The 25,043-nt window shown below is 31.7% G+C and overlaps 2 protein-coding genes across 2 annotated transcripts in view; one reads left to right on the forward strand and one right to left on the reverse strand.

The window, feature by feature from the left end:
• Positions 1–21,158, reverse strand: part of LOC145327859 (uncharacterized) — a 33,478-nt gene extending 12,320 nt beyond the window's left edge. The window contains exons 1-3 of the mRNA XM_080171398.1: positions 21,124–21,158; positions 20,958–21,051; positions 18,173–18,523 (exon numbers count right to left, since the gene is read on the reverse strand). Of these exons, the coding sequence (XP_080027524.1) occupies positions 18,173–18,523; positions 20,958–21,051; positions 21,124–21,158 (480 nt within the window). The remainder of the gene's footprint in view (positions 1–18,172; positions 18,524–20,957; positions 21,052–21,123) is intronic.
• The window catches only part of LOC145322729 (acetyl-coenzyme A synthetase 2-like, mitochondrial), a 66,866-nt gene continuing 42,789 nt past the window's right edge, over positions 967–25,043 (forward strand). The window contains exon 1 of the mRNA XM_080164969.1: positions 967–1,000. The gene's annotated coding sequence lies outside the window, so the exon portion shown is untranslated. The remainder of the gene's footprint in view (positions 1,001–25,043) is intronic.

Below are 25,043 nucleotides of genomic sequence, written 5' to 3' on the forward strand. Positions count from 1 at the left end.
TATGAAAACATTGTAATTGCAGCAAAAAATAAGAATATATTTAGGTTGGGTTATATTTCAGTTGTACTAAAATCGGTTGACCTACTGGAAAAAAAGGTCGACCTCTAAAAAGCTTTTGTGAACCGGGCAAGTTTAAAATTTGAAGTATCTAATTCAAAAATTGCGGTCACAGGAGGCTTTAAAAAATTTAAATTCTCAGTTAATTGTCATTTAGTTTTAGCACAGAAAATGAGAAAGAAAAAACTGGGGGGGGGGGGGGGGAGGGGAATCGTTCAACGCCCATGAAAAGCATTATTTAATGTACTTCTAGTATGAAAATAATTATTAAAAATTAACTAATATTTTTAAGACAATAAATGAGTTTGAGTATTTGTTTATCTGATGTTTAAAGCGTGAAAAAAAAGATTTTACAGAAACTTGGAAGGTAATATAGTATTTTTATCTTTTATACACTGAATGGAAAGGAAAATAGCCATTCTCGTAAATACTGCAATAAATAGTAATTGGTTTTTCATAAAGCTAACATTTATGCACAAAATCATGGTAGATAAACAAGTTAAACAATTTTGAAAAGTTTAATATATACATTATAATTTCTAATTGTGCATTGTATTAAACACCAATTGAATTAGAGATATTTTTTTTTAATTCTATTTTATAAAAAGCTACCTAAAATAGTTGCCCATTTGTTTACATTTCCCCTAAAGGAAGAAGGGACAATCAAAATTATACAGTAGCTTTGCTATCAACATTCATTGTAGAATATAGAAGAGAAGTTAAAAAAAGAGGCTAATAATGTTCAACTGGTACATAGATATTACAAAAATTCATACCAAAAACATATCAAAATTATATAATGTGTATATAAAGATTATTTCCATGAAAAGTATTCATTACACTTTAGTTATTTTGCAATTTTTGTTTAGTTTTAAAAAAAAAAATGAAATGACTTGAATAACTAAAACGACCAAGCTAATATTGCTTGATTCACTTCTACAAGAGATTTTTCATATAAAAATGTCTTCCCCGGCGGGTTCCGGAAAAATGTTCTGTTGAGAATTGGAGAAACAGTTGAGGCGTAATAAATAACCCTCCTGTACTACTGTAATACCCAGGAAAATTATAATGAAGAATATATTGTGAAAGAATATATCGGAAATTATAATTTATGTTACTGATTGAATAATACCTAACACACTAACATTTAAATAAACCAATCGCAGGATATGTATTCCTGTTGCTAACACCTTAACCCTGATATTACAGAGTCTTGCTAATTGTAGCAAAAAAAGATTGTCTTGATTGTAAAACATAATTGTAAAAAAAGATAACTTTACATACACCTACTAAAAAAAAAGAAAAACCATAAACAAAGAAAAGGTTCTAAAAAAAAAGAAAACCTAATAAAACAAAGAAAAGGTTCTAAAAAAAAAATAAACCTAATAAAAAAAAAGAATACCTACCCAATAAAAAAGAATAGGTGTACATATAAAAAAAAACTTTTAATAAAAAAAAATAGAACAAAGACACCTAAGCTCTGTAATATCTTGTAATCTTATTGTGATTGTTTTATATATCCTCTCTCACAGGTTCCGCGAGGGCCCCCCCGTACGTACCACATCTCGGTAGGGTAGGGGGAGAGTTGGATATATTGTATTATTAATTTTGTAATAAAAAACTCTAAGAATGGCGCCCAACAATGGAAAGAAAACTTACTCTTGCCTAGTCTGTAAAGCTAACCTGAAAAGAACAGAAACTTGTGTCCAATGTCAAGTTTGTGAAGAATACACCCACCCTGATTGTTCCAATATCAGCAAAGATCTACTAAAATATCTGGTTGATGAAAATAACGAGGGAAATTCAATCTCCTGGTCCTGCTCCCACTGTACAAAGGTGGCGAAGGTTCTGAACAATAAAGTGAAGGTGCTGTCAAAGGAGATACAGGATATAAAGAAAGATGTTGCTGATGTCAAAAAAGATTATGCTGACCTGAAAAAAGACGTTGCTGATGTGAACAAAAAAAGCGAAGAAAATGAAAAGAAATGCAGTGAAAATAAAACCAAAATGAGGAAAGATATTTTTGCTGAATTAAGAGACAGGGAAGATAAGAAGTGTAACATAATCGTTCACGGTATAGATGAAGCTCCTGAAACTGCTAGAACTGCACAAGCCAAAAAAGATCATGATCTAAAACTTGCAAGAGAAGTAGCTGCCAGTATTGATGTTGACATTAGTGATGAAATAAGTATAAAATTCATTAAAAGAATTGGTCCTAGACCTACAGAAGTTGAAAATGAAAAATGTAGACCAATTCTCTTGGGTTTAAATTGTGAAGAACTAAAGAAAAAAATTGTCAAAAACAGAAAAAAACTACATGAAACATTTGAAAGTGTTTATATCGTTCCTGATCTGACTAAACAACAGAGAGAGGAGGAGGATGGTCTCTGGGAAGAGGCAAATAAACGGAACAATGAATTAGATGATGAAACTGCTTTAAACTCCCATTGGAAGGTGATAGGCTCCAGGGGAGAAAAAAGGTTAATACTTTGCAAGAAAATAGATCCAACAAACAACACAATGAGAGGCAGGGGCAGAGGACGAGGCAGTTGGAGAGCAGGAAGGGGAAGGTACATTCCAGAGAGGGAGACTTCACAGAGCAAAAAAAGAGTGAGAACACCAGAGACAGAGAAAAGCAAAAAAAAGACAAGACAGTCAGAGGTGGAGGAGGAGACAGGGGCAGAGATGACGGAGGAGGACAGAGCAGAGGAGGAGGAAGAAATGACCAGCCGGGACTAAATATCCTGTACTTAAATGCACGCAGCATTTTAAGTAAAATAAATGAACTAAATGCAACTTCAACGAACATTAAGCCAGATTTAATTTTGATTACAGAATCTTGGTGCAACAGTGAAATAAATGATAATGTATTAAAAGTATGTGGCTACGAACTAAATAGTGATCTGAGAAAGGACAGATGTGATACCAATAATGGTATTGGCGGAGGCTTATTAGTATATGCAAGAAAAGGACTTGTAATTTTACCAAGTGACGAAAAAAGTGATTTTAATCAATTTGTTAATTTTAAAGTTTTGACAAACAATTTTACTACTAATGTTATTTTAATCTATCGACCACCAAGCTCAAATAAACAAAATTGTGATAAACTTTTAGACATTATCAAAAATGCCCCTACTGATAGTGTGATTGTTGGCGATATAAATTATCCTGCAATAGATTGGAAGAACCTGTCTTGTGAAGGCCAAGGTAAAGACTTTTTAAATACATGTCTTGACAAGGGTTTCCACCAATATGTTACCTTTGCTACCCACTCCAGAAATAATATACTTGATCTTGTGTTATCAAATAATGAGAACATTTTAAATGTTGAAAATCTTGGCCCACTAGGAAACAGTGACCACGTCATGCTTCTAATTACAACTAATCATGGTTTAGATGAAGAAGAAACAAGCTACACAAAATTTGACTGGAGAAAAGCAGACTATAGAGCTATGAACGAGGAACTTTCAAAAGTTAATTGGACAGAAAAACTGAATGGCAATATAGAAAAAAATTGGCAAGAATTAAAAACTTCTATCAATCAATCTATAAACAAAAATGTTCCTAAAATAAATGCTACCAGAAATCCTTCTAAACCAATCTGGTTTAATAGTTACATTAAACGTCTACTAAACAAAAAAACAAGATATTACAAGCTAAAAAAAAAAACTGGGAGAGATGAGGACTGTAAGAAATATGACGTCATAGCCAAAGAAACAAAAAAAGCTATTCAAAGAGCTAAGAGAAAAATCGAAGTCAACATTGCTAAGAAAACTGGAAATGATGGGAAGAGAAAGTTCAATTTCTACCTGAAATCAAAACTTGGTAAGAACACTGGCATTGGCCCCTTGATTGATACCCAAAAAAATACTGTTACTGACCCAAAAGCTATGGCAGATATGTTAAACAACTATTTTGGAAGTGTTTTTGTTGAAGATGATGGAACAAAACCGAATATAAATAAAGCCAATGTTAACAGTGAACTCAATGATATCAAAATAACTATGAAAGATATCGAAAGGAAAATAGATGAGTTGAAACCTGGCAAATCTCCTGGACCTGATAATATAAATACTAGTTTGCTGAAAAATTTAAAACCTGCTCTTTTGTATCCCTTAATGCTAATCTTTCAACAATCCTTGGACACAAGTACACTACCCGAAGATTGGAAAAATGCCAAAGTCATACCAATATTCAAAAAAGGAGCCAAAGGGAAACCTGAAAATCATAGACCTGTCTCTCTAACCAGTTCTGTTTGTAAAATGTTAGAAAGCATAATAAGAGAAAAAATATCAGAACACCTCAACAATAATAACCTCCTAAACAAAACCCAACATGGCTTTATGAAAAACCGATCTTGTCTAACAAATCTATTAGAATTTATGGACAAGATAACTGAATATGTGGATAATGGTGAACCTGTTGATATTGTATACTTGGACTTCAGTAAAGCATTCGATAAAATATCCCACTCTAAGCTTTTAATCAAACTTGAGGCTCATGGTATTTCTGGAAAAGTTGCTGGATGGATTAAAGAATGGCTGAAAGACCGAAAACAATTTGTTTTTGTCAAAGGAGCTGAATCAAACATGATCTTTGTTATATCTGGAGTACCTCAAGGAAGTGTATTAGGACCTATTTTGTTCATAATTTATATCAATGACCTTGATGAGCAAGTTGAAAATCTAAATGTACTCAAGAAGTTTGCTGATGATACAAAAGGAGCCAAAAAAATCAGAAGCCAAAATGACGCCAATCAAATGCAAGATACTTTAAACAACCTTTTTAACTGGAGTAAAACTTGGAGTATGGACTTCAATACTAAAAAGTGTAAAATCATGCATGTAGGCAGAAATAATCCTGGATACAAATATACTATGAATGGAGAAGAATTAACTGAAGTGGAAGCTGAAAGAGATGTTGGAATCTGTATTACACAAAATTTAAAACCATCTAAACATGTAAATGAAGCTGTAGGGAAAGCTAGAGAAGTCCTTGGTAAAATAACTAGATGTTTTCATTACAGGGATAGACGTGTATTTTTACAACTCTATAAACAGTATGTGAGGCCACATTTAGAGTTCAGCAGTTCAGTATGTTCACCATGGACAACAGCGGACATAGATGCTTTAGAAAATGTACAAATGAAAGCTGTAAAAATGATATCTGGCCTAAGTTCAAATGAATACCCTGACAGGCTTAACGAGCTAAACTTGTGGAGCTTAGAAAAAAGAAGAAAAATGTTTGACCTAGTTCAAATGTTTAAAGTGGCAAACAACATTGGAGAAATAAGTTTGAGTTTAAAGTTCCAGCGAGATAGTACAACCAGAAACATTACCAGAAATCAAAGTGAACCACTTAATTTAGTAAAGCAAAATTCAAGACTTGAGGTTAGAAAGAACTTCTTCACCAACAGGATTGTCGAATCATGGAATTCTGTACCATCGGAAATAAAACATTCTACTTCAACAGATAAATTCAAGAAAAAACTAATTGCCTGGATGAATCAACAGTGAAACGAGCAGAAATCTTCAACCATTCCTTTAGATGAGGAGCTAGAAGATAAAGAACACAAGTATACCCAAGTAAGTAACTTTTAAAAGTAATATGTTTTTATTTTTTTTAACTAGAAAGGCTAATAAATCTTAAATTTTAAGTAATTTTGAATTATAAGGTAAAGACATTTTTTAAAAAGGGCTTGTATGTCCTTAATATTAATATGTCTGTTGGTCATGCTTCAAAAGACATATTACATATTCTCTCCTCTCATTTGTATTTGTTAAGAAAACTTAACATCTGCTCTCACTTTGTGCATTTGACCATTGCAAGATTTTTTGTGCTTTGCTACTAATGCAATGCACATAGGGGCAACAAGGGGCCACAATTCACCACCCCCAAATCAAGTTTTAAACATTCTATGAGTATTATCATACCCAATGTACATCAGATTTCAAAGGAATCGTAAAAATACGCTTTTTAAGTAAGCATTCTAATGCATGGAAGTCAAGAAATGCAAAAAATTTCTTACAGAAAAAGGCATACTTTTTGTGTTTCACCAACAATTTTAAAAGTATTATAAAATCTCTTAGAATTAACGTAATTAGACAAAATAACTTCTGATGAGTCATGCATTACATATATTTTGACAGTATATAAGAAAAAAACACAAATTGAAGAAATTAGTCCTAAATAATTCTAGTTGAAGTCAAGATTTTAGTTTTTATTTGTTTGTTTTTTAATCAACATTTAAGAAGACAGTAAAAGGAAATATGTTTTCGCCGGGTGTCGCCGGCTAAAAAAACGATATTTGATTACCCAAAGACATATTTTAATCGCCAGTACTGGTTTCATTTACCCCCCCGCGCCCCCGTAGGGGTTATTAGCCCGTTTTCTGAACGTGGGTGCACGAAAAGCTTGTAAGAAAAGGCGTTTAAATGCGCTTTTAAAGTCAAAACTTAAGATATAATTCAAATAAATAAAAGACACAAAAACATAGACATATTGGGAAATATTTATTCTGACTTAGAATTAAAGTTAATAATAAATATTTTCAAGTTCTATTGCACTAAATGATGAAAAGGAGAGGGGGGGGGGGGGCTAAACCTAAATCTAAACCTCTTTATGTTTGATGTTTTAATGTAACTAAATAATCGTTTCTATAGATTATTACAAATATCAGGGATCTAAAGGGATAAGACAAAGGTCAATAAATTGTTGTACATCCCCAATGATAATACACAAAATTACCCCTTGTGTAGATTAAAGTTAGTAGTTAAAACGTTTGAACACACAACTGTAAAACTTTGGGGACTAGTGTTATAAACAGCCCAATGTCCCCTACCTCACTGCGGAAAGGTAAAGTTAATATGCAAATAACGTGAGGTTATTATAATCATTCTAAATTGGAATTAGCAAGTAGTCTTCTGTCTGTCTATTGGTAATGCTTTGTTTTTAAATTATGAAGTTACAGGGTATTCATGTTTAAAGTCAGCAGTTTTATTTAGAAATTACACTAGTCCCCAAACTTCAAAGATTTATAATAACGTTTTTATATTCGTTAGCATAAGAACTTCAGGAAATTTAATTGATTTTTTATTGGTTGGTTCATTAAGATGAGTGTCAAAACTTTTCAACTACTAATTGTCATCTACAGACAAATTATTTAATATATCAATATTGGGGATGTACATATTAATCGGTTATTGTTTTGTTCCTTAGATCCCTTGGTGTTAATATATAATACAAAGTAGCTTGATGTCTGTTTGTCTGTCCGCCCATCCCTTAAGATCTCGCTAACCACTAAACTGATTGAATTCTACTCTTCAGGGAATATATCTACTGGTCCTGTGGTTGTTTAAAGATCTTTTTCAAAAATAAAAATCCCCCTCAATTTTTTCATATTTCTATAATTAGGTTCAGTCCGTCCGTACGTCTGGTACAGTTAGCTCTTTTACTTAACTTAAACAGGCTAGAATTGTCCTATCGATCTCAAACTTTTCATGCTAATTTCTACAACAGTTAGGTACGACTTAGAAAGCACAGCAACTCTATAATCGTTACCAGAAAGTCCGTACATCCATTTATAATAAGCTGATTTTTACTTTTTTGACAACAAATAATGGTTTTGAATGTTAAAAATATCCTATTCATCTGATTTTTTTAATACTGATTCGTATTTCAATAACGTCTATTGTTATAAGCGAAGCATCTCTATAATCAAGTCCTAAAAACGTCAGTATGTCCTTAAACAGTAACATGTATTTAATCAGTTTCAATTACAATTTTGTATAGACATGCATTAATATTCAGTTCTGACACTTCACAAGTATTAATGTTCTTGTGTCCTTCCATTTCAGAGCTTCGCTTCTTTCATGGATGTTGTCATCCTTGTTTAATTACCTCTTGGGGCAAATCCCCTAGAGGCTAGGGGCGAAGCCGCTAGTGTACATATAAACAGTAAACAAGAATCATAATATCATTATAAATATAGATATTAGTTAATAAAAATTTATGTTAATCATGCCCACATTTATAATGGATTTATTAAACATAAAAATAAAGTAAAACTTGTAGCTTGCTAAAATAAGGATCCCCATCCACCCCCATTTACACCATCCCCTCCCCTCCTACTGAAATGAATTCCATGACCCCAAATTTGACACTTTGAACACTAAAATCGGACTACAATTAACCTAGTTACACTTTAAAGGGCCCAAAAAGCTAGTGATAAGGTAGCTGCGCTACTAAAAAATTCTCATATTGCTCTGATAACCAAAACCCCTAATTAGACATTTTAAACACGAAATTCAAGATAGTTGATGGATAGATAGATGGATAGATAGATGGATACATAGATGGATAAGTAAATGGATAGACAGATGGATAAATGGATGGATAGATAAAGGGATAGATTGATGGATGGATAAATTGATAGGTGATGGATAAAGAGATGAATAGTTGATGGATAGATAGATGGATCGATATATAGATGGATAGAGAGATGGATAGATAGATGGATAGATAGATGGATAGATAGATGGATAGATAGATGGATAGATAGATGGATAGATAGATGGATAGATAGATAGATAGATGGATAGATAGATGGATAGATAGATGGATAGATAGATGGATAGATAGATGGATAGATAGATGGATAGATAGATGGATAGATAGATGGATAGATAGATGGATAGATAGATGGATAGATAGATGGATAGATAGATGGATAGATAGATGGATAGATAGATGGATAGATAGATGGATAGATAGATGGATAGATAGATGGATAGATAGATGGATAGATAGATGGATAGATAGATGGATAGATAGATGGATAGATAGATGGATAGACAGATGGATAGATAGATGGATAGATAGATGGATAGATAGATGGATAGATAGATGGATAGATAGATGGATAGATAGATGGATAGACAGATGGATAGATAGATGGATAGACAGATGGATAGATATATGGATAGATAGATGGATAGATTGATGGATAGATAGATGGATAGGGTAAGGGGGGGCTATTTTCGGGAGGGGTTAATCTGGTAATTTTCTATCTACCTTCATAAAATGACCTTTATCTCCATGTTCCTTTCAAATGACAGAAAAAAACATAAAAGCAAATTTGTTTGTTGTTAAATTACCTACAAAAAAATATAAAATGAAATTTTTGTGAGATGAATTTTAAGGGTACTAAATAATTAAATCCCCTTTTTGGTTGATTTGCCCCAATGTGCAATGGTTGTTGTCATAAATGTTTTATTTTGACAATGATCAAAGTATAACCCAATAAATTTTAGCATGTTAGTTTGTTCTGAAATTTTTGCAAGGGGGTATTTTCATGAATAAAAATATATTACAAATACAGTTTGTCAAAAATATTAATAAGAAGAATGTTCATAAAAAAATAATACTAAAATTTTTTTTCTGATCCCACAATATAAGTTTCAAGTTAGTGTGAAACTGCATTTTGATACTCCGTGCATCATTTTACTCACAAACCTGTCGCATAACTCTTTTTTTAATTTGAATCCCAAAATAAAGCTTGGGCGTCTTTGATTTTTATCCTTATATAACAGTAACATGATGTCTATTTATCTATTTGTCTCAAAGGATCTCGCTAACTGCTAGACAGATATGGTTTTTCTTTACATTAAAGCTTTATATAGTCCTGGCCATGTTTATAACTATTTTGGGAAAGGGTATTTCCACAATATAAAAATTGCTCCTAACAAAAAATAACCCTCTAAAATTTTTGAAAAACTATGATCTTAAGTGTAGTTGCGACCCCCCCCCCCCCCCTCCCTCCCCTTCCTATCCCCAAGTGTCCCTAGAGGATTTAAGGGTACGTAGCCGCTAGTCCTTATATGGAAATAACGGGATGTATGTATATCTGTCTCTAGCAAAGGAACTCGTTACCCGCTGAACAGATGTGGTCCTTGTTTTTTTTTGTAAAACTTAAATTAAAAAATAGAGGGGATTAAATTCTAGTGCCCATAATGATTGCTGGGGGCGTAGCGTTTTTAGTATGGCAAGCATCGTTTTAGAATTAAAAAGAAAATAAATGTTTCAGTTAATAACAACCCAACAAATGATGTCTATAGCAATTTGATCAGCTGATTGGTTTTAATACTAGATGTTTTTTTAAGTAGCGCAGATACTCTAAATCTTGGAAATAAATCTAATTTTGCTTAGAATTTACTTTAAGGTGTTTTAAACGTTGTAAATTGAAGATTTTATTTTGATAATTAACATTTTACAACAATACCCTCTATAAACCTTGAGGAAGTTTGATAAAATTACGTTTATTTTGCAAGCTTTTTTGAAAATACTTCATTATTTTTATAATTCTGACAAAATAGAATTTCTGTTTAAGTAAATAACATGGCCACAAAAAGGTTTAAGCAGTTATTGAAATATTTTATTACCATTCTTGCTAATTAAATAGTTGTTAACTATGTTTAATTTGCATTTTTTTAAAAGACAAGAAAAATATCCTACTTAAATGCTACTTTTATGAAGTTATCTTAAACCTTTTCCAAAAGTTTGTTTTATAAAAATATTTTATTTTCCATTGATTTTATTGATTATATAGGTTAAAAATATCAAAAGTATTTTTTAAAGGCTATAGATTAATTTTGATTAATTCCGATTTTTAATTTTTTTAATTTTTTTCAAATCTGAAAGAATATGCCTGTCTTTTTAAAGAATAGATTATATAAAAAAACTAAATTAAACATATTCAGGCTATCAAAAAGTTAAAAATATTTTCTTTTTTACTATTAAATCGCTAATTTTTAAAATCATTAGATTTTAAGCTTATTTTGCATGGAAACACACTTTTTCAGTCATTTCTTCTCAACAATGGATCTTAAATGATTATTACTGAAAACTTTTATGAAAATGTTATTAACCAAAACTCCAAATAAAGGAAATAATTGCCGTTTGCGAAAATGTGTGCAAAAGTTGCCAATATCTCGTTAGAAGGGACTTAATGGATTTTAATTTTTACTGCTTACGACTTAGTGGACTATAAACTATTAGAAAAGTATCACTTCAAGGTGGAATTTTATGGGTCAACTTTTTTTCTTTTAAAATTCGCAGTGTAGACCTGGTATTAGCCAGGTTATTACCTGCATACAATATAAAAGGATAATCATTTCACGAACAAGGACAGACAAAATTTTACAAACGTAGCTGCACATCAAAATCCACCAAACTTTCCTATCCCTTCTGAAAAATTGGTACTTTCCCCCAATGTGCCTAGCACGCATAGGAATCCCCTGTTATCATTTAAAAAGTTGAAATTAAGGGGAGATATCGTTTTTTTTATGCTCAATCTCTGCGGGAGGCCATAACCCTGCAAAGCTTCCCTGTACCTAATATATAACCTGACCTAACTTGACCTACAGTAAAAAACGAAAACCCCTCTATGATCTAACAGGGAAACCGTCAGATAATATAACATTAAGCTTGGGTTAGGTATTTGGGCAAAGTGTTCCCTGTTTGGTTAGTGTGCCATGAATATTTTTACCATCACGAGATCATACCAAAATATTTATTGAATTTTTTTTAAAGAAGTTGTATCAACTTTTTTGCTTTTTATTTAAGATAGCTAGCCGGTCCTTTCAGTAAGTAGTAGATGTAAAATTTTTCATAGAATTCAGATATGCAATCGTTTTTTTTGTAGACCTCTTATTTAATCTATTTTTTTAACCTCGGTTTAATCAAAACATTAAACCTAAATATTTTCTGATACAGACATAAAAAATATGGGTTCATATATACCATTAGAATGAGAAAAATAATATGAATCCATTGTAAGCAAAATTGAAAAAGTTTAAAAAAATTGTAATAAAAAATAGAAAAAATAAAAAAGTTATTTTAAGAATTGTAACTACTAAACTAGCCAATCACAAATCGCAAAAATTGACGAATCGGGAAGCTTAATCTATAAAATTAACCTATAGAATTGCCAGAAAAAAAGGAGAACGTTCATACAATATATACAATAGATACTACAATAAATATAGTGATATTAAAGAACATGTAAAGAATGAAAAATTATGAACAAATATGCATCAGTCTGTTTATAAACTTCAAAACAATGCAGTTAAAAATACATTATTGTTTCTTGTGTTTAAAAAATATCTGCTACATTGCATTGTCTTTTGTTTAGGTTTTGTTGAGGTTTGGTTCAAGCTAACCCTTTAAACCCGAAAATTATGATTCTTAAAATAAACTTATTTTTTTTTATTATAGTTTTATAAAACTTTTTCAATTTTGCTTAGAATAGATTCGTAATATTTTTCTGATTCTAAAGGTATATATGAACCCATGTTTTTTATGTCTGTTTGAGAAAATATTTAGGTCTAAAGTTTTTATTAAACCGAGGTTAAAAAAATAGATTTTTTCAACAATTACTCAACAGAATTTTAAAAGTAAGGTGTCAAATTAAAGATCTTACTATTTTTGTTCATACTGGCCATTTTCTTCTTTTATTTTGTTGCGTTTTAGTACCTTAAAACCGACTTAATTATTTTTTTAAAAAACTTAAATTACTTAAAAAATAAGAGGTCTACAAAAAAAACCGATTGCATATCTGAATTCTATGAAAAATTTTACATCTACTACTTACTGAAAGGACCGGCTAGCTATCTTAAATAAAAAGCAAAAAAGTTGATACAACTTCTTTTTAAAAATTTTTAATCTAAGACTTTGTAAAGACAAAAAGAATTATTATACATATTTATATTTTTTGATTAAATGAATTACGAAAGCCCAATAAAAAAAACTATTTACAATCAAGAAGTGCTTATTTCCAGACTTTTTACTTTATTATACTACAGGAGTTTTACTTAAAAGTTGGATCTCTTATCAACATACACAAACAGGCATAATTCTTGGTGTCTAGTCAAATTTATTTGCTATGTTTAGAAGTGGGGCTTTTCTAAAGTTAGGGTCTATAAGTCACAATGTCACCTGTGAGTTTGAACAATAAGAAAATAAAAAGATAATTTAGCCATGAATTAAATTGCTTGACATTCTTGTATATTTTTTTATTTTATAAATATCAACAAATCATAAAGTTAGGATACACTATAGAAATGACCATAAAAGTAAGTACGTCCTTTTTTTAATTTAAATTCTAATTGTTAAAAAAGACATTATTATACTGAATCATTTGTTTTATGACTTTCAGGTAAAACTCCTGTAATCCAATTGAGTTTGTGTGATAATAATCATTAATATTGAGGATACAAATTATTTTTAGTCTTGCGCAAAACTTATGCCCGCAAAAAAGCTTTCAGACAAATAGAAAAGAAAGTTTTTTTTGTTATAATTATTTATTATTACGTATTAGGCAAAAAATTAGAAGTAGTAGTAGTAGATTTATTTTCCAATATAATAAAAAAAGACAATAAAATAATGTACGATACAATAAGCATAAGTATATTTATAATAAATAATTTCATATTTGAGTTGCTTCTGTATTTACATTGGCAGCTAAGATGTCGCGTGAGCGGTGTTGTCTCTAGCTGTATATTATTATTTCATTGTTGCTATGTCGTTGTTTTTTTGTGTGTGGGATAATTGATTCCAATTCAGGGGCGAATACTTTTCTTTCACTTAAAATTTAAAATTGTTTTATATATTTATTTATATATAATATCGGTGCGCTCTAGCATCTTGGAGCTTTGTATACGAAAAGACAGAGAGAGAAAGAAAATTAGCCTAAAACCATCTCACGTCATAAACCAAAAAAGTAAAAAAATAAACATCCCAAGACCTACGTGAAGCTTACCTAAACTGGAGAACCCAATCGGTATATCCAAATCTTAAGCAGGTTCGACCCTAGCCCTATGGGCTTTTTCATAGAGGTTGATAGTAATCTAAGAATAAAAACGAAGAAAATTCTCGGGATTTATTCAGTGAGGATGAGTGTTCTTTATTACATTTAGTGAGCTTCCCTAAAAATCAGAACCAAATCAGTTTACAATTTTCTATAGATAAACGACCAAAAATTTATTATTAGGCACATATGTTAGAGAACCAAGAATCCAACCTAGTCAAAACATCGCCTATAGGATTATCTGAGATCTAGAAGACAAAGAAAATCCCTAAAAAATCAGCATGTTACGTCATAAAAACGAGGAATTATCTATCTCTTTTTTAGGGGTTTTCCTTCCCACTCCTCCTGTCCGCTCATTTTTATGACGCCATTGAGGGACTTTCTTCTTCTTCTGAGATCTAACCGAATAGACAAACAGACATTTGGTTTGGTATAAAAATATGTTTTCTGTCATAATCAATATATTTGCTATTGAATAAACTTTACAAGAAAACTTTCAGACAAAAAAGTTTGATAAGTATAGTACAAAAAAGTATCATTTAAACAATTATTTAGTTCTTATAAAATGCAAATAAATAAAACGATACAAGATGCAAAAATTCTATGAAAAATGCAAAAAGGTATATTTTAACCTATTTGCCTAATTTTGTCTTGATATTTTATAGAAAAAATACAAAAGTAAAAGAATGTCCCCCCCACCCCCCTCTCCATAAAAAATTTTTTTTTTGCACAGATTGAAAGTGCGTATACCCCAAGAGTCCTCCAGGACCATAGTCGCTAGTAGATGATATCTTGTCAATATTGTTTCCTGAAGAAATCAAGCAGTGGATGAAGACCTGTCACTTTACCAGTTTTAAGATCTTCACAGATAAGATTTCTGTAAAAAAAATTGTGATAATATCAAATGGTATATGTCGATCTCTAATTTTAATTGTCCACAACGAGTAATATTTAAATTTGGCTGCAAAATTATCGACATGTCGTTATGAAAGCTAAATTGTCTTCTACTTACATTTTAACCATGTCTTTTGTTGACATAGTATTAGCAAAAATGTTTGACAGGATAGGATTTGTTTATAGAAAAAGTTACCTAGTCATTGTTTTATATTTTAGTTTCTTACAATGGCGTCATAAAGTAGCTCTAATGACTCCTACTATGACTTCTACCTGTTGTTATAATGATTATTCACAATTTACGACATATAATATAATATTATACATCACAGGGAAACATGGTAATATTCCCTACCTACCTTGCCTGCATAATGTTTAACCAGGGTGCAGGTATATGTGTATTCAAGAAAAAAATCTTCCCCCCCCCCCAATCTATTCCTCTATTAATTTGAGCACATCAATCAAATACAGATTTTGAAAAAAAAGGTAATAAATTTTCTGTTATTGATATATCCCCCCTTTCCCTGCTACTTACCAAACAGACGTTTTTACATGAATTTTTCTTTACAAGTTAACAGTTTGATCATTATAACACCATAACAAAGTTGGGACAATGAAACCATGACCTATCCAATATATTAGCGTCTACGCCCCTAGAGGTGCGGGAAGAGGAGGGAGTGGAGTCAACCCTTACCACTTTTAATTTTAGGTTTTATAAAAAAGCAAAGAATTTTTTTGGTGAGTGGTTTAATTGGGATGATTTCTCTTGGGATAGCGGTGGTACCCACCCTTAAAATAGTTTTAAAATTTCCTTGACCCATGAGAAACTACACTGTAAAAGAAAATAACATAGGTTCAGCGGTTACCGAGATCATGCAGTACACATAGACAGACAGACATCCTTTTACTTTTATACATAAATAAGGTTAGAGGAGAATTCAAGATCCTCTTATTAACTCAGGGTTGAGGTAGGACATTGGTTTTTAAGATACACTGGTACCCAAGGTATTCTAACCGCATTATTTTATTTCTTTGTTCAAAAACTTTAAGCACTTTTATTCAATTTGATTGGTTGATCAGCAATGTTTTCTTTCGAATCAAGTGATAAAAAATTGATATTATAAGTAACTGGATAACTTGGTTTAATACTCCCAACTATAACACGAACCTTTTCTCACTTATTTCCCTCGTCTTTATTCTTTTCTGTACGGGACTGCTAGATGACTCACTTTGGAGTTCGTGTCAAAAATAATTAAATACTTTGTATGGTATGTAAATTTAGGCTAATGATTTTCTCCATTTTAACAGAAATAACTAGAAAAAAACTAAATATTATTGAACTTTTTTGATGTTTTAGAAACTTTAATTAACTATCTAAAATTAAAGTCATAAAAACTTTTCTTTGTTGAATGGGAGGAGTTAAGGTGTTTTACGGCTAATTTTTCTAATTTTATCTAAATTTAAAATTTGCCCCTTTTTTAAACCGATCTTCTTCTAAATGATAATTAAATTAAGATAATCTAATGTTAGATTATCGCATTATACTATAGACAGCTTTCCTTGGATAATAAAATGAAAAATTATAAGATTAACGCCAGTTTTGTTAGCCCCACGGAGCCAAAGTCTCGGGCTAACAAAACTGGTGTTTTTATTATTTTTATATACGTGGGAAATTTTCTTTAATACTATAATTTATATGATTTTTCAGTTAGACTCAGAACCGGTTCTAATCCAGCGGATATTAATCGGTTTCGAAGCCATACTGTAATAAAATGTACTGTCACAAACAATGCACACAATTATTCTTGTTTTTATAAGATTGTATGAAATTACTTTGCCACTCTAGCAAGCAAATAATCAATTCAGAACAAAACAGAAAAGTGTCATAAACTAAAACTTTTTTTTGTAAAAAAAAGAGAAATAAAGGAATAACAAGAAATTTTACACAAGAAAAAGTCTAACAAACTTTCTTATTGATTAAATTCATATCTTAAATGTGGACATTTTCAAACAAGTTATTCATAATGAAAGTTTTATCCAGTTAATATGCAATTCTAAACTGAAAATTCAAAAAGAATTTGTTTAAGATAAAGTTTTAAAACATAAGAACGATTTTACTATTTGCATAGACCTTTGTAAAAAAAAACTAGAGTTTTCTAACTTTTAATTAGTTTGGATCATGAAAAGAAAACAAAGTAGCGGGTTTTGTCGTATTTTTACAGTAGCTTTTATCCTATTTCTAGCCCATACGGGAGGCTCTAAACATTTCCTAACCCTGCGGGACAATAATTATCATTTATCTGACCTAACCTTGCCTAAAATAGGAGAATAGCTACTGTGAAAATACGACAAAATCCGCCACATCGTTTTATTTCCATGTTCCATTAGTTTTGATTATTTATAAGCTAAAACACCAACCAACCCCCCGAACGCACAACCCGTGTTCTAAATGTAAAACTGATTATCTTTTCCCATCCAATTAACTTGTTTTTTTACTTTATTTAATTAACAAGTTTTTGATAAATACATCCTTTTCTGTCCAATTTGCGGACCTATTTCTATCTATTTATTAGAAAAACATAATACAATAGAAACTGTGTCCATAAGTAGCGGAACTTCAACAAGCTAATGATCCTTGTATATAAGTAAAAGAATGTCTGTTTTACTGCATAGAAGAATCACTCTAACCGCATGTCCAAATGGGTCTGCTTTACAGGGAAGGTCCTGGGAAGGCTTAAACCTATTTTGGAGGAGGCTACCTCCAACCGCTCAAGTGGAATCGCCCATGGGAAAAATTACCACCCCCCCCCCCCCAAAAAAAAAACACTTTTTATATGTAAAACTAAAATTGAAAGAGGGAGGAGGGGGAGACGAGTCCACCCCTCCCCCCTTAAGTGCAAATAGAAGCCTCTAAATACAGGAGTAGTTGCTATTAATAAAATAAAATACTAATTCCGTAACTTTGCTTGTAATAACAGTAAAACTTTTACTATTGTCAAAAGCACTATTTAATTTAAAGATTTATAACTTTAATGAAATGCTATAGTGTTTTTTAGTGTTAGTCATTTATATTTGGGTAGCTTCCTATTTGATACATTTTTCAAGTCACCCAAACGAATTTAAATGCGCGGATGCCGAGCCTTTAATTTTAAATATTTTACTCCTTTTACTCCTAGATAGAGAACAAAGACAGAGAGAGAGAGAGAGAGAGAGAGAGAGAAAAAGAAAGAATCGAGAAAGAGAGAGTTATATAGTAGCTTTGGCCATAAATAGAGATACACATGTTTCAAACTGCAAGATACTATAAATTTATTTTACTCCAGCCTGTCATTGCCAGGTTAGGGAAATAATGTATACCTGATCTGAATGCTTTTTCGTCCTGTTCCAAATTTTGGCTGATGACGGCCTTTTACTCCTCAGTCGACTCCGACACAAATCATCAGAACTTTGAAAAGTCTCATTTTCATCATTATCATCATGAGTCCGTGTATCACCGTTGCTTGCTAAATGCTCAGTAAATGTCACAATATTATCACTGTCCTCGTCCATGCTCTCCAGGAGACTTGTATGGGGTCGCCGGTGTGTTATATTGTGTCCCACACCGCCGTTTTGTTGCCATTCTATGGCTGGCGACTGGCGGTCAGATTTAATGGCGGCAGTTCTGGCAGCTATACGCTCGTTAGAGCCGCCACCGACTTCTGCTAAACACTGAAAATAAATTTATTTATACAAGGACAATTAAGTTCAATAAAAAATGTATTACTGACATGACAACTTTTCTAGTAGCTACACTGTCAAAAATATTTTTTTAGTAACTTAAAAGGACTCTCCACAGAAAAATCAACTTTAGATTTTTGAAAATCTAACCTGAAATTATTATTCTCTGTTCAATTTTAGGCATTTTTTGTTTTTGTGGCATCGCGATCGAAGCCCTTTGAAATTTTTTACCTCCTTTAAGTGAATCCTCCCACCATTTAATTTGTGCTGCTTTAGTGATTTTTAGCTTCTATTTTTGCCGCCGTTGCCGCATTCATCGCCCTTCTCCGCCGCTACTCCGCTGTACGTCGCTTTTTAATACATGCTCCCCTCTCCCTTGTTCAGAAATTAAATGGAGGCTGGGGGTGTTGTGTATAGCTACGTACGCAATGTATAGCGGAGTAGCGGCGGAGAAGGGCGATGAATGCGGCAACTGCGGCTAAAGATGGTTATATTTGGCGGAGGCGAACACAAAATGGAGGCGGCAGGATTGTCCAGTCAAGGAAGAGGATAAATCGTAGAGCGGCCGGTTGCAATGGAGCAAATGTTCTTTAGCGGCGAACACATATTGAGTGGAGGAAAGTGTAGTATATATTTTTATAGCGGCAGTACAAATAGGCGGCGGACAAAATTTTCAAAGGGCTTCGATCGCGATGCCACAAAAACAAAAAATGCCTAAAATTGAACAGAGAATAATAGTTTCAGGTTAGATTTTCAAAAATCCAAAGTTGATTTTTCTGTGGAGAGTCCTTTTAATGTTAAATCATAAATGATCATAAATGTGCAAAAAAGCATATTTTGTGTTTACGTCACGTAAACATATTAGCAGATCTTAAATCTTTTGTAATTACTTGCTATTAAGAGAAAAATTTATACCTGTTTTGATAAATTATGCAGAGTTCCAGAAAAATTTCCAATTCCGTCTTCATCCTTATAGAAAATTGTATGTATCAGTGGTGTGCACAGGGTTTTGTAAGGGGGGGGGGTGCTCGTGATATAAAAGGCGATTTCTCTTGGATGGGTAGAGGTCTCCCCCCTCCCCAAAAAATAGTTGTAAATATTCCCCAGACCCGTAAAGAGCTTCACTGCAAATGAGAGTCATACTGGTCTAGGTAGCATCCTTTTTTTATAAAAGGGTTAAATTTTCCATTTTTCACTAAATTTTTACCTTCCCTATCGTTAGGGTGTCCTACCTGGCCTCGTGCATTCTTCTAGACAGTGTGTATTGCAATTTAATTACTACCCAACCAAATAATTGTCAACAAATTTGGCAAACTAATACAGCAGCGCTACGAATCTGCGCAATTCAAAACTTTTTCAAAAATTAAAGTTGCCAAAAAATATGCATTTTTTTCTCTCATTTGAGATGTTTTAGGTATCATATCCGTATCTGTTTTATTTTAATAGGTTGGTTTGTTAGTCCATGATTTTAAGATGCAATGCACGAAGAAAGAGAGAAGTAAAAAAAATAGTGAATTATCCTAATATAAACCACAAACTTTGTTTAACTACTATATAACTAGCGGCTACGCCCCTAGAGGTTTCTAGGGGCACTTGGGGAGGGGAGAGTCAATTTTGATAACCCAATTTCTTATTTTATATTTTTAAAGAAAAATTTTTTAAAATTTTTCGGGGTAGGAAATTTTTTTTTTTGGGGTGGGAGTGCCCTCCCCTAATTTTAATTTTAGTTTTAAAAATTTCATTTTTGGGGGGGACCTATGAGAAGCTACCCTGTTAAGGAGAACCCAATAAGTTCAGCGGTTAGCGAGATCCTTTGGTACAAACAGACACACAAACATACAGACATCCTGTTACTTTATTATAAGGATTTATATTAGACTTCAAATGTTTAATATTAGTTTTTAAAATCTAAGCAGATGCTGTGAGTATTGGTGCAAAAAATATGACGTAACAAAAAAAATTAGCCAATGAGAGGCCGTTATTGACCAATGGTAAAATTTATAGTGGACTCTCATTGGCTAATTTTTTTGTTACGTCATATTTTTTGCACCAATAATCACAGCATCATCTAAGCAATAGAAAACTTCAAAACTTTGTGGGGATTATTAAATTGTTCATGGAAATTTTAAAATGTTCACTTACAAGAAAACTATGTTTTTGATGAATCTAAATTTAAATTTGAAACATTTTGTGTAAAGCTTAGTCTTTTATGCATTGATTATATTTATATGTAACCGCATAAACGCAGGGATCATAAGGGAAAATTATAAAAAAACAAAAACAATGTTATTCCTTCTGTGAAATATACAAAGTATTTGTTCAAAATTCAGTAAAGAACCTAAAGATACGATGCTAAAAACTTTGGGTCCCAATTTAATTTACAGTCTAATATTCTCTAAATAAGCGTTTTCATGTCTATGTATACCTGGTATAAAAACTGAAGTCCATCCTGTGAGCTCTGTCCAGGTTCTAGAATAAGACCTTCTACACGGCCGTTCTCACTCACATAGTGCACCTCTCTGTTTCACACATTTTGCATTATTACTTAAATTTTGTAAATTCCACATAAAAAATAAATGATTTATAACTACTTTAGAATGTGCTTATTAGGACCAGAAGGAAACATCTCAAAAAAAAGAATAAGGCCTAATAAAAGAAATTTAAAGTTTAAATTTAACCGCTGAATAAGGAATGTCTTAAAAATGTACCTTATATGTACCAAGATTAATTGCAGGTGTAGCTGAAAAAGCTGCGAAAAAATATACTGCGGCAGTGTATTTCTAGATAACAGCGGTTAAATGATTGACATCAAGTCGCGATAACCTGCTATGTTCAGCAAATTTTACTAAAGATTGCTTAGCCACTCAAAATGGCAGCTCAGCTGTGAATAAATACCGAATGAATCCAATTGTTTGAGGATTATTTAGGGAATTTGCGGCAAAGAAACAAGTTTTTTAATTCAAAGAAATCTATCAAAGGCCTTGCTAATGTCAAAGCAACACTATTGTGCATCGAAGATTTGTTATTTCTCGTATCGTATTATAAACGGCTTTCCGCGGATATAAAATGTACAATTATAAGATTAAAACCAGTTTTTTTAGCCCCGAGATGCCGAAGGCACGGGCTAAAAAGACTGGTTTTAATCTTATGATTGTTCCTTTTTTATATTCATAGAAAGCTGGACATAATACGAAGCTAGACATAGTTTTTTTCGTATGGATGAGAACCGGTTCCTATCCACCGGATTCGAATGAATACGAGAAAATTTATTATTGAATGCAAAATTCCTGGCAGGTAGCTCAACATTCATCTGAAATTAAATAAAATACAAAATTATGGATGCATAGTTTCACGGGGCAAAGAAGTTCCTCCATGAAATTTGTAAAAAAATAATTTAAGTTAGAAATATGACTAAATAAATGGAAAAATTACCAATAAACTATTTGAACGGAGGTTAGGGAAATTCTTAGAAATAGACAGACATTTTTCAACATCTTTATATGCGTACTAGCGGCTGCGCTGAGTAAGGAAAGTAAGAAAATATCCCAAAACCAAACTTCGATATAAAAATTATATAGCCTAAAACCATCCAGGGACCTATAAAAAGTTTCCATAAAATGGAGAACTCAATCAATTCTAAGTTCATTACTCATCAAAATCTTAAGCCAAACCTTACTACTTATATAATGGGATATTTTATAAGTAAGCTAAATTAAATTTTGGTGGCAAAATCTACGTATGCAGCCTCCTACAAAAGTTTTTTTTCTTTTAAATTCAGAAACATCCATTAATTGTGCATCTGAACTTGCAAATTCAATTTATCTATTAGGGTTCTATGCAAACTCAATTTTTAGCACCAATAAATATTGCAGTTTTTACAGAATTGAGGGAAAATATGTGCCTCAATGGTTTTAGGCAGCCGTGAATTAGCCGCGCCGAAGCCTCAAATTCAAACCCGCTTGTGTGCAAAAAATAAATCTGAAAAGATGAATTGTCTGTTTGGGAACAGGTTTAGACATCCAGATAAAGTTTAAAGTTATGATATGACAATTTCAGTATGGCTTCAACGCTGCTGCTGCGCAGCTACAGAGCCCTGCAATTATACGTCATGTACGTATACAACTAGAATTAAAAACACTTAATTTGATAAGTAAGATGACAGGAGCTGTATTCCTGTAAAAGTGTTAAGATAAATAACAGTGCAACGGTAGATTCTTATTAATCATACAAGTCAATTTACACCCCTTACAGTAACACATAAAAGAGATTTTGATTGCACCACCTTGGTATTTATTTATGATCTATCCATACCTATAATCAATACACCTAACATTAATATTTTAGCGGTGGAAACAATTTTGTATATAGCCATCACTATGACTATAAACCTACCAACCTACCACTATGAACCTAAACCCCTACCAACTAATAGGAGATTTTACTATGAAGATTATTTTACCATAAACAGAGGGCACAAAATATTTGAAGAATACATTTTTACTTTATTTTATAGTTAATTAAACTCAAAACGTTGTTTTATTGCCTTGTTAAAATATTTTTCCTAAAGAAACTTGTCTCCTAGACTTTCTACGCATTAAGAAAATCTGCAGTTTCATTCAGTTAAAATTTGTTTAAATAACACAAAAATAATACTGTTGTTATTGCAAAATTGAAATAAAAATTCTTTTTTTATTAACAAATTGTTTGCATTATGATTATAAACAGCTTTTAAGTTATAGACAATTCTAGAAGGTATGTGAAAAATGTATAAGTATAGTTCTTTTGAAAATACATCAAAGTTATTTACAAATTTGAAAACTCAGTTCCTTTGGACACATTTATCCTATTATATAAAGTAGTAAGCGTTTTTTGTCTGCCCCGAAGCATCTCGCTAACCGCTGAACCGATATTGTTCTACTTTACAGTGAAGATTCTTATAGGTCCTGAGAAGGTTTTAAACTATTTTTTGGGAGGGTGTCTTCACCCCCCTCCCACCCAAAAATATATATTTTTTTCTCTTTTGAAACTTTAATTTAAAATTTAAAATGGGATGAGGTCCCCCTCCTACCTTAAGTGCACCTAGAGCCTTCTAGGGGCGTAGCCGCTAGTAAATAAAATGGGATTTTGAATTTGAAAGATACTAAAACATTAAATTTGTCATAGAATGAATATGTAAATTTTTTTAAAATGTGAAATCTTTTATTATGTGGGTACAAATTTAAAATCAAACATGTTACTTTTTCCTTAGAAATTGAGATTAGTCTATGTATAAAAAGCCTAAGGAAACTCAAAGTGATTGGTTAAATTCTGAGGTCAACATAGATTTTTCAAAAGTTTGTTTTGAAAAGGTCTTACCAAATTTTGGGTCATAATAAATAAATTAATACCATTTAGGAAATCCTTAACAGAAAAGAAAAATGATTCAAAAGAATATCTTTACCTGAGTATCTGTAAGCATGATTTATTCATTTATTCTTGTTTCTTTGAACATTTTTAATTGTTTATATATTTATTGGCTTAGCTTAGTTCATTTCACTGATATTTAAGCATTCATAATCACTAAATTAATATTCTTAGATCAAATATTAATTTTTGTCCATACTTAGCTATTTCTTTTTATTTTCGTTCAACTCTCGTTCACATTAAATTTATGAATATTATGCACCAGTATACACAATAGACTGCACCGTTTATGCACTGATTATGAAATTTTGTGTACAATTGGAATTTTTTTTCACTTTTTGTACAATGCTCACTACTAAAGTAACTTTATTCATTTTTTTTCTGAATCTTTATACTAAGTTTTTTTTGTACATAGATATTCAAGTTTTTTTCATTCACTATTGTTTTGTTATTGAAAAAATCTAATTGTACACACTTTTTGTTTACAGATATTCTTTATAGTTTATTGTAAACCTGTTTGTTGTACAGGTAAAGCAAGACTGTTGAACAAAGTTTAGAGAAGTTATTACCATTTCTCCGCTCCGATACCAGATCTACAGGAGCTGTGGAAGAGTATCCATACAAAATCACAAAGAAAATAACATACGATGGTTAGCGCATCTACTTTAAAATTAAATTGATAAAAATTTAAAACACATGCAATTATTCTTTAATATTTGTTTAATGTCTTATCGGAATTATCCTTGCATAAATGAAACAGGATGTTTTTCTGTGTGTGTGTCTCTCTGTCTGTGAATACCAAAGGATATCACTGAACCGATATGGTTATCTTTTTCGGTGAAGCTTCTTATAGGTCATGTGAATATCTATAATCATTTAGGTAGGGAGGGTACCATCACCTTTAAATACCCTCAATTTTTTTTTCTCGTTTCAAAGTTAAACTTAAAACTCAAGGGTCGGCCTGCCCTCCTTTCTTCAAGTGATTCTAGAGGCCATTAGGGGAGTAGCCGCGTGTAAGAAATAAATATACGATTGGAAAGGAAAATATAATCATTATATTTCTAATAGATTCCTTTGACAATAAAAAGTTTCGCTAGATTTGGACATA

This window comes from Acartia tonsa, chromosome 1, assembly GCF_053477335.1.
Source record: "Acartia tonsa isolate MP-2025a chromosome 1, ASM5347733v1, whole genome shotgun sequence".
In the NCBI taxonomy this organism is placed as follows: domain Eukaryota; kingdom Metazoa; phylum Arthropoda; class Copepoda; order Calanoida; family Acartiidae; genus Acartia; species Acartia tonsa.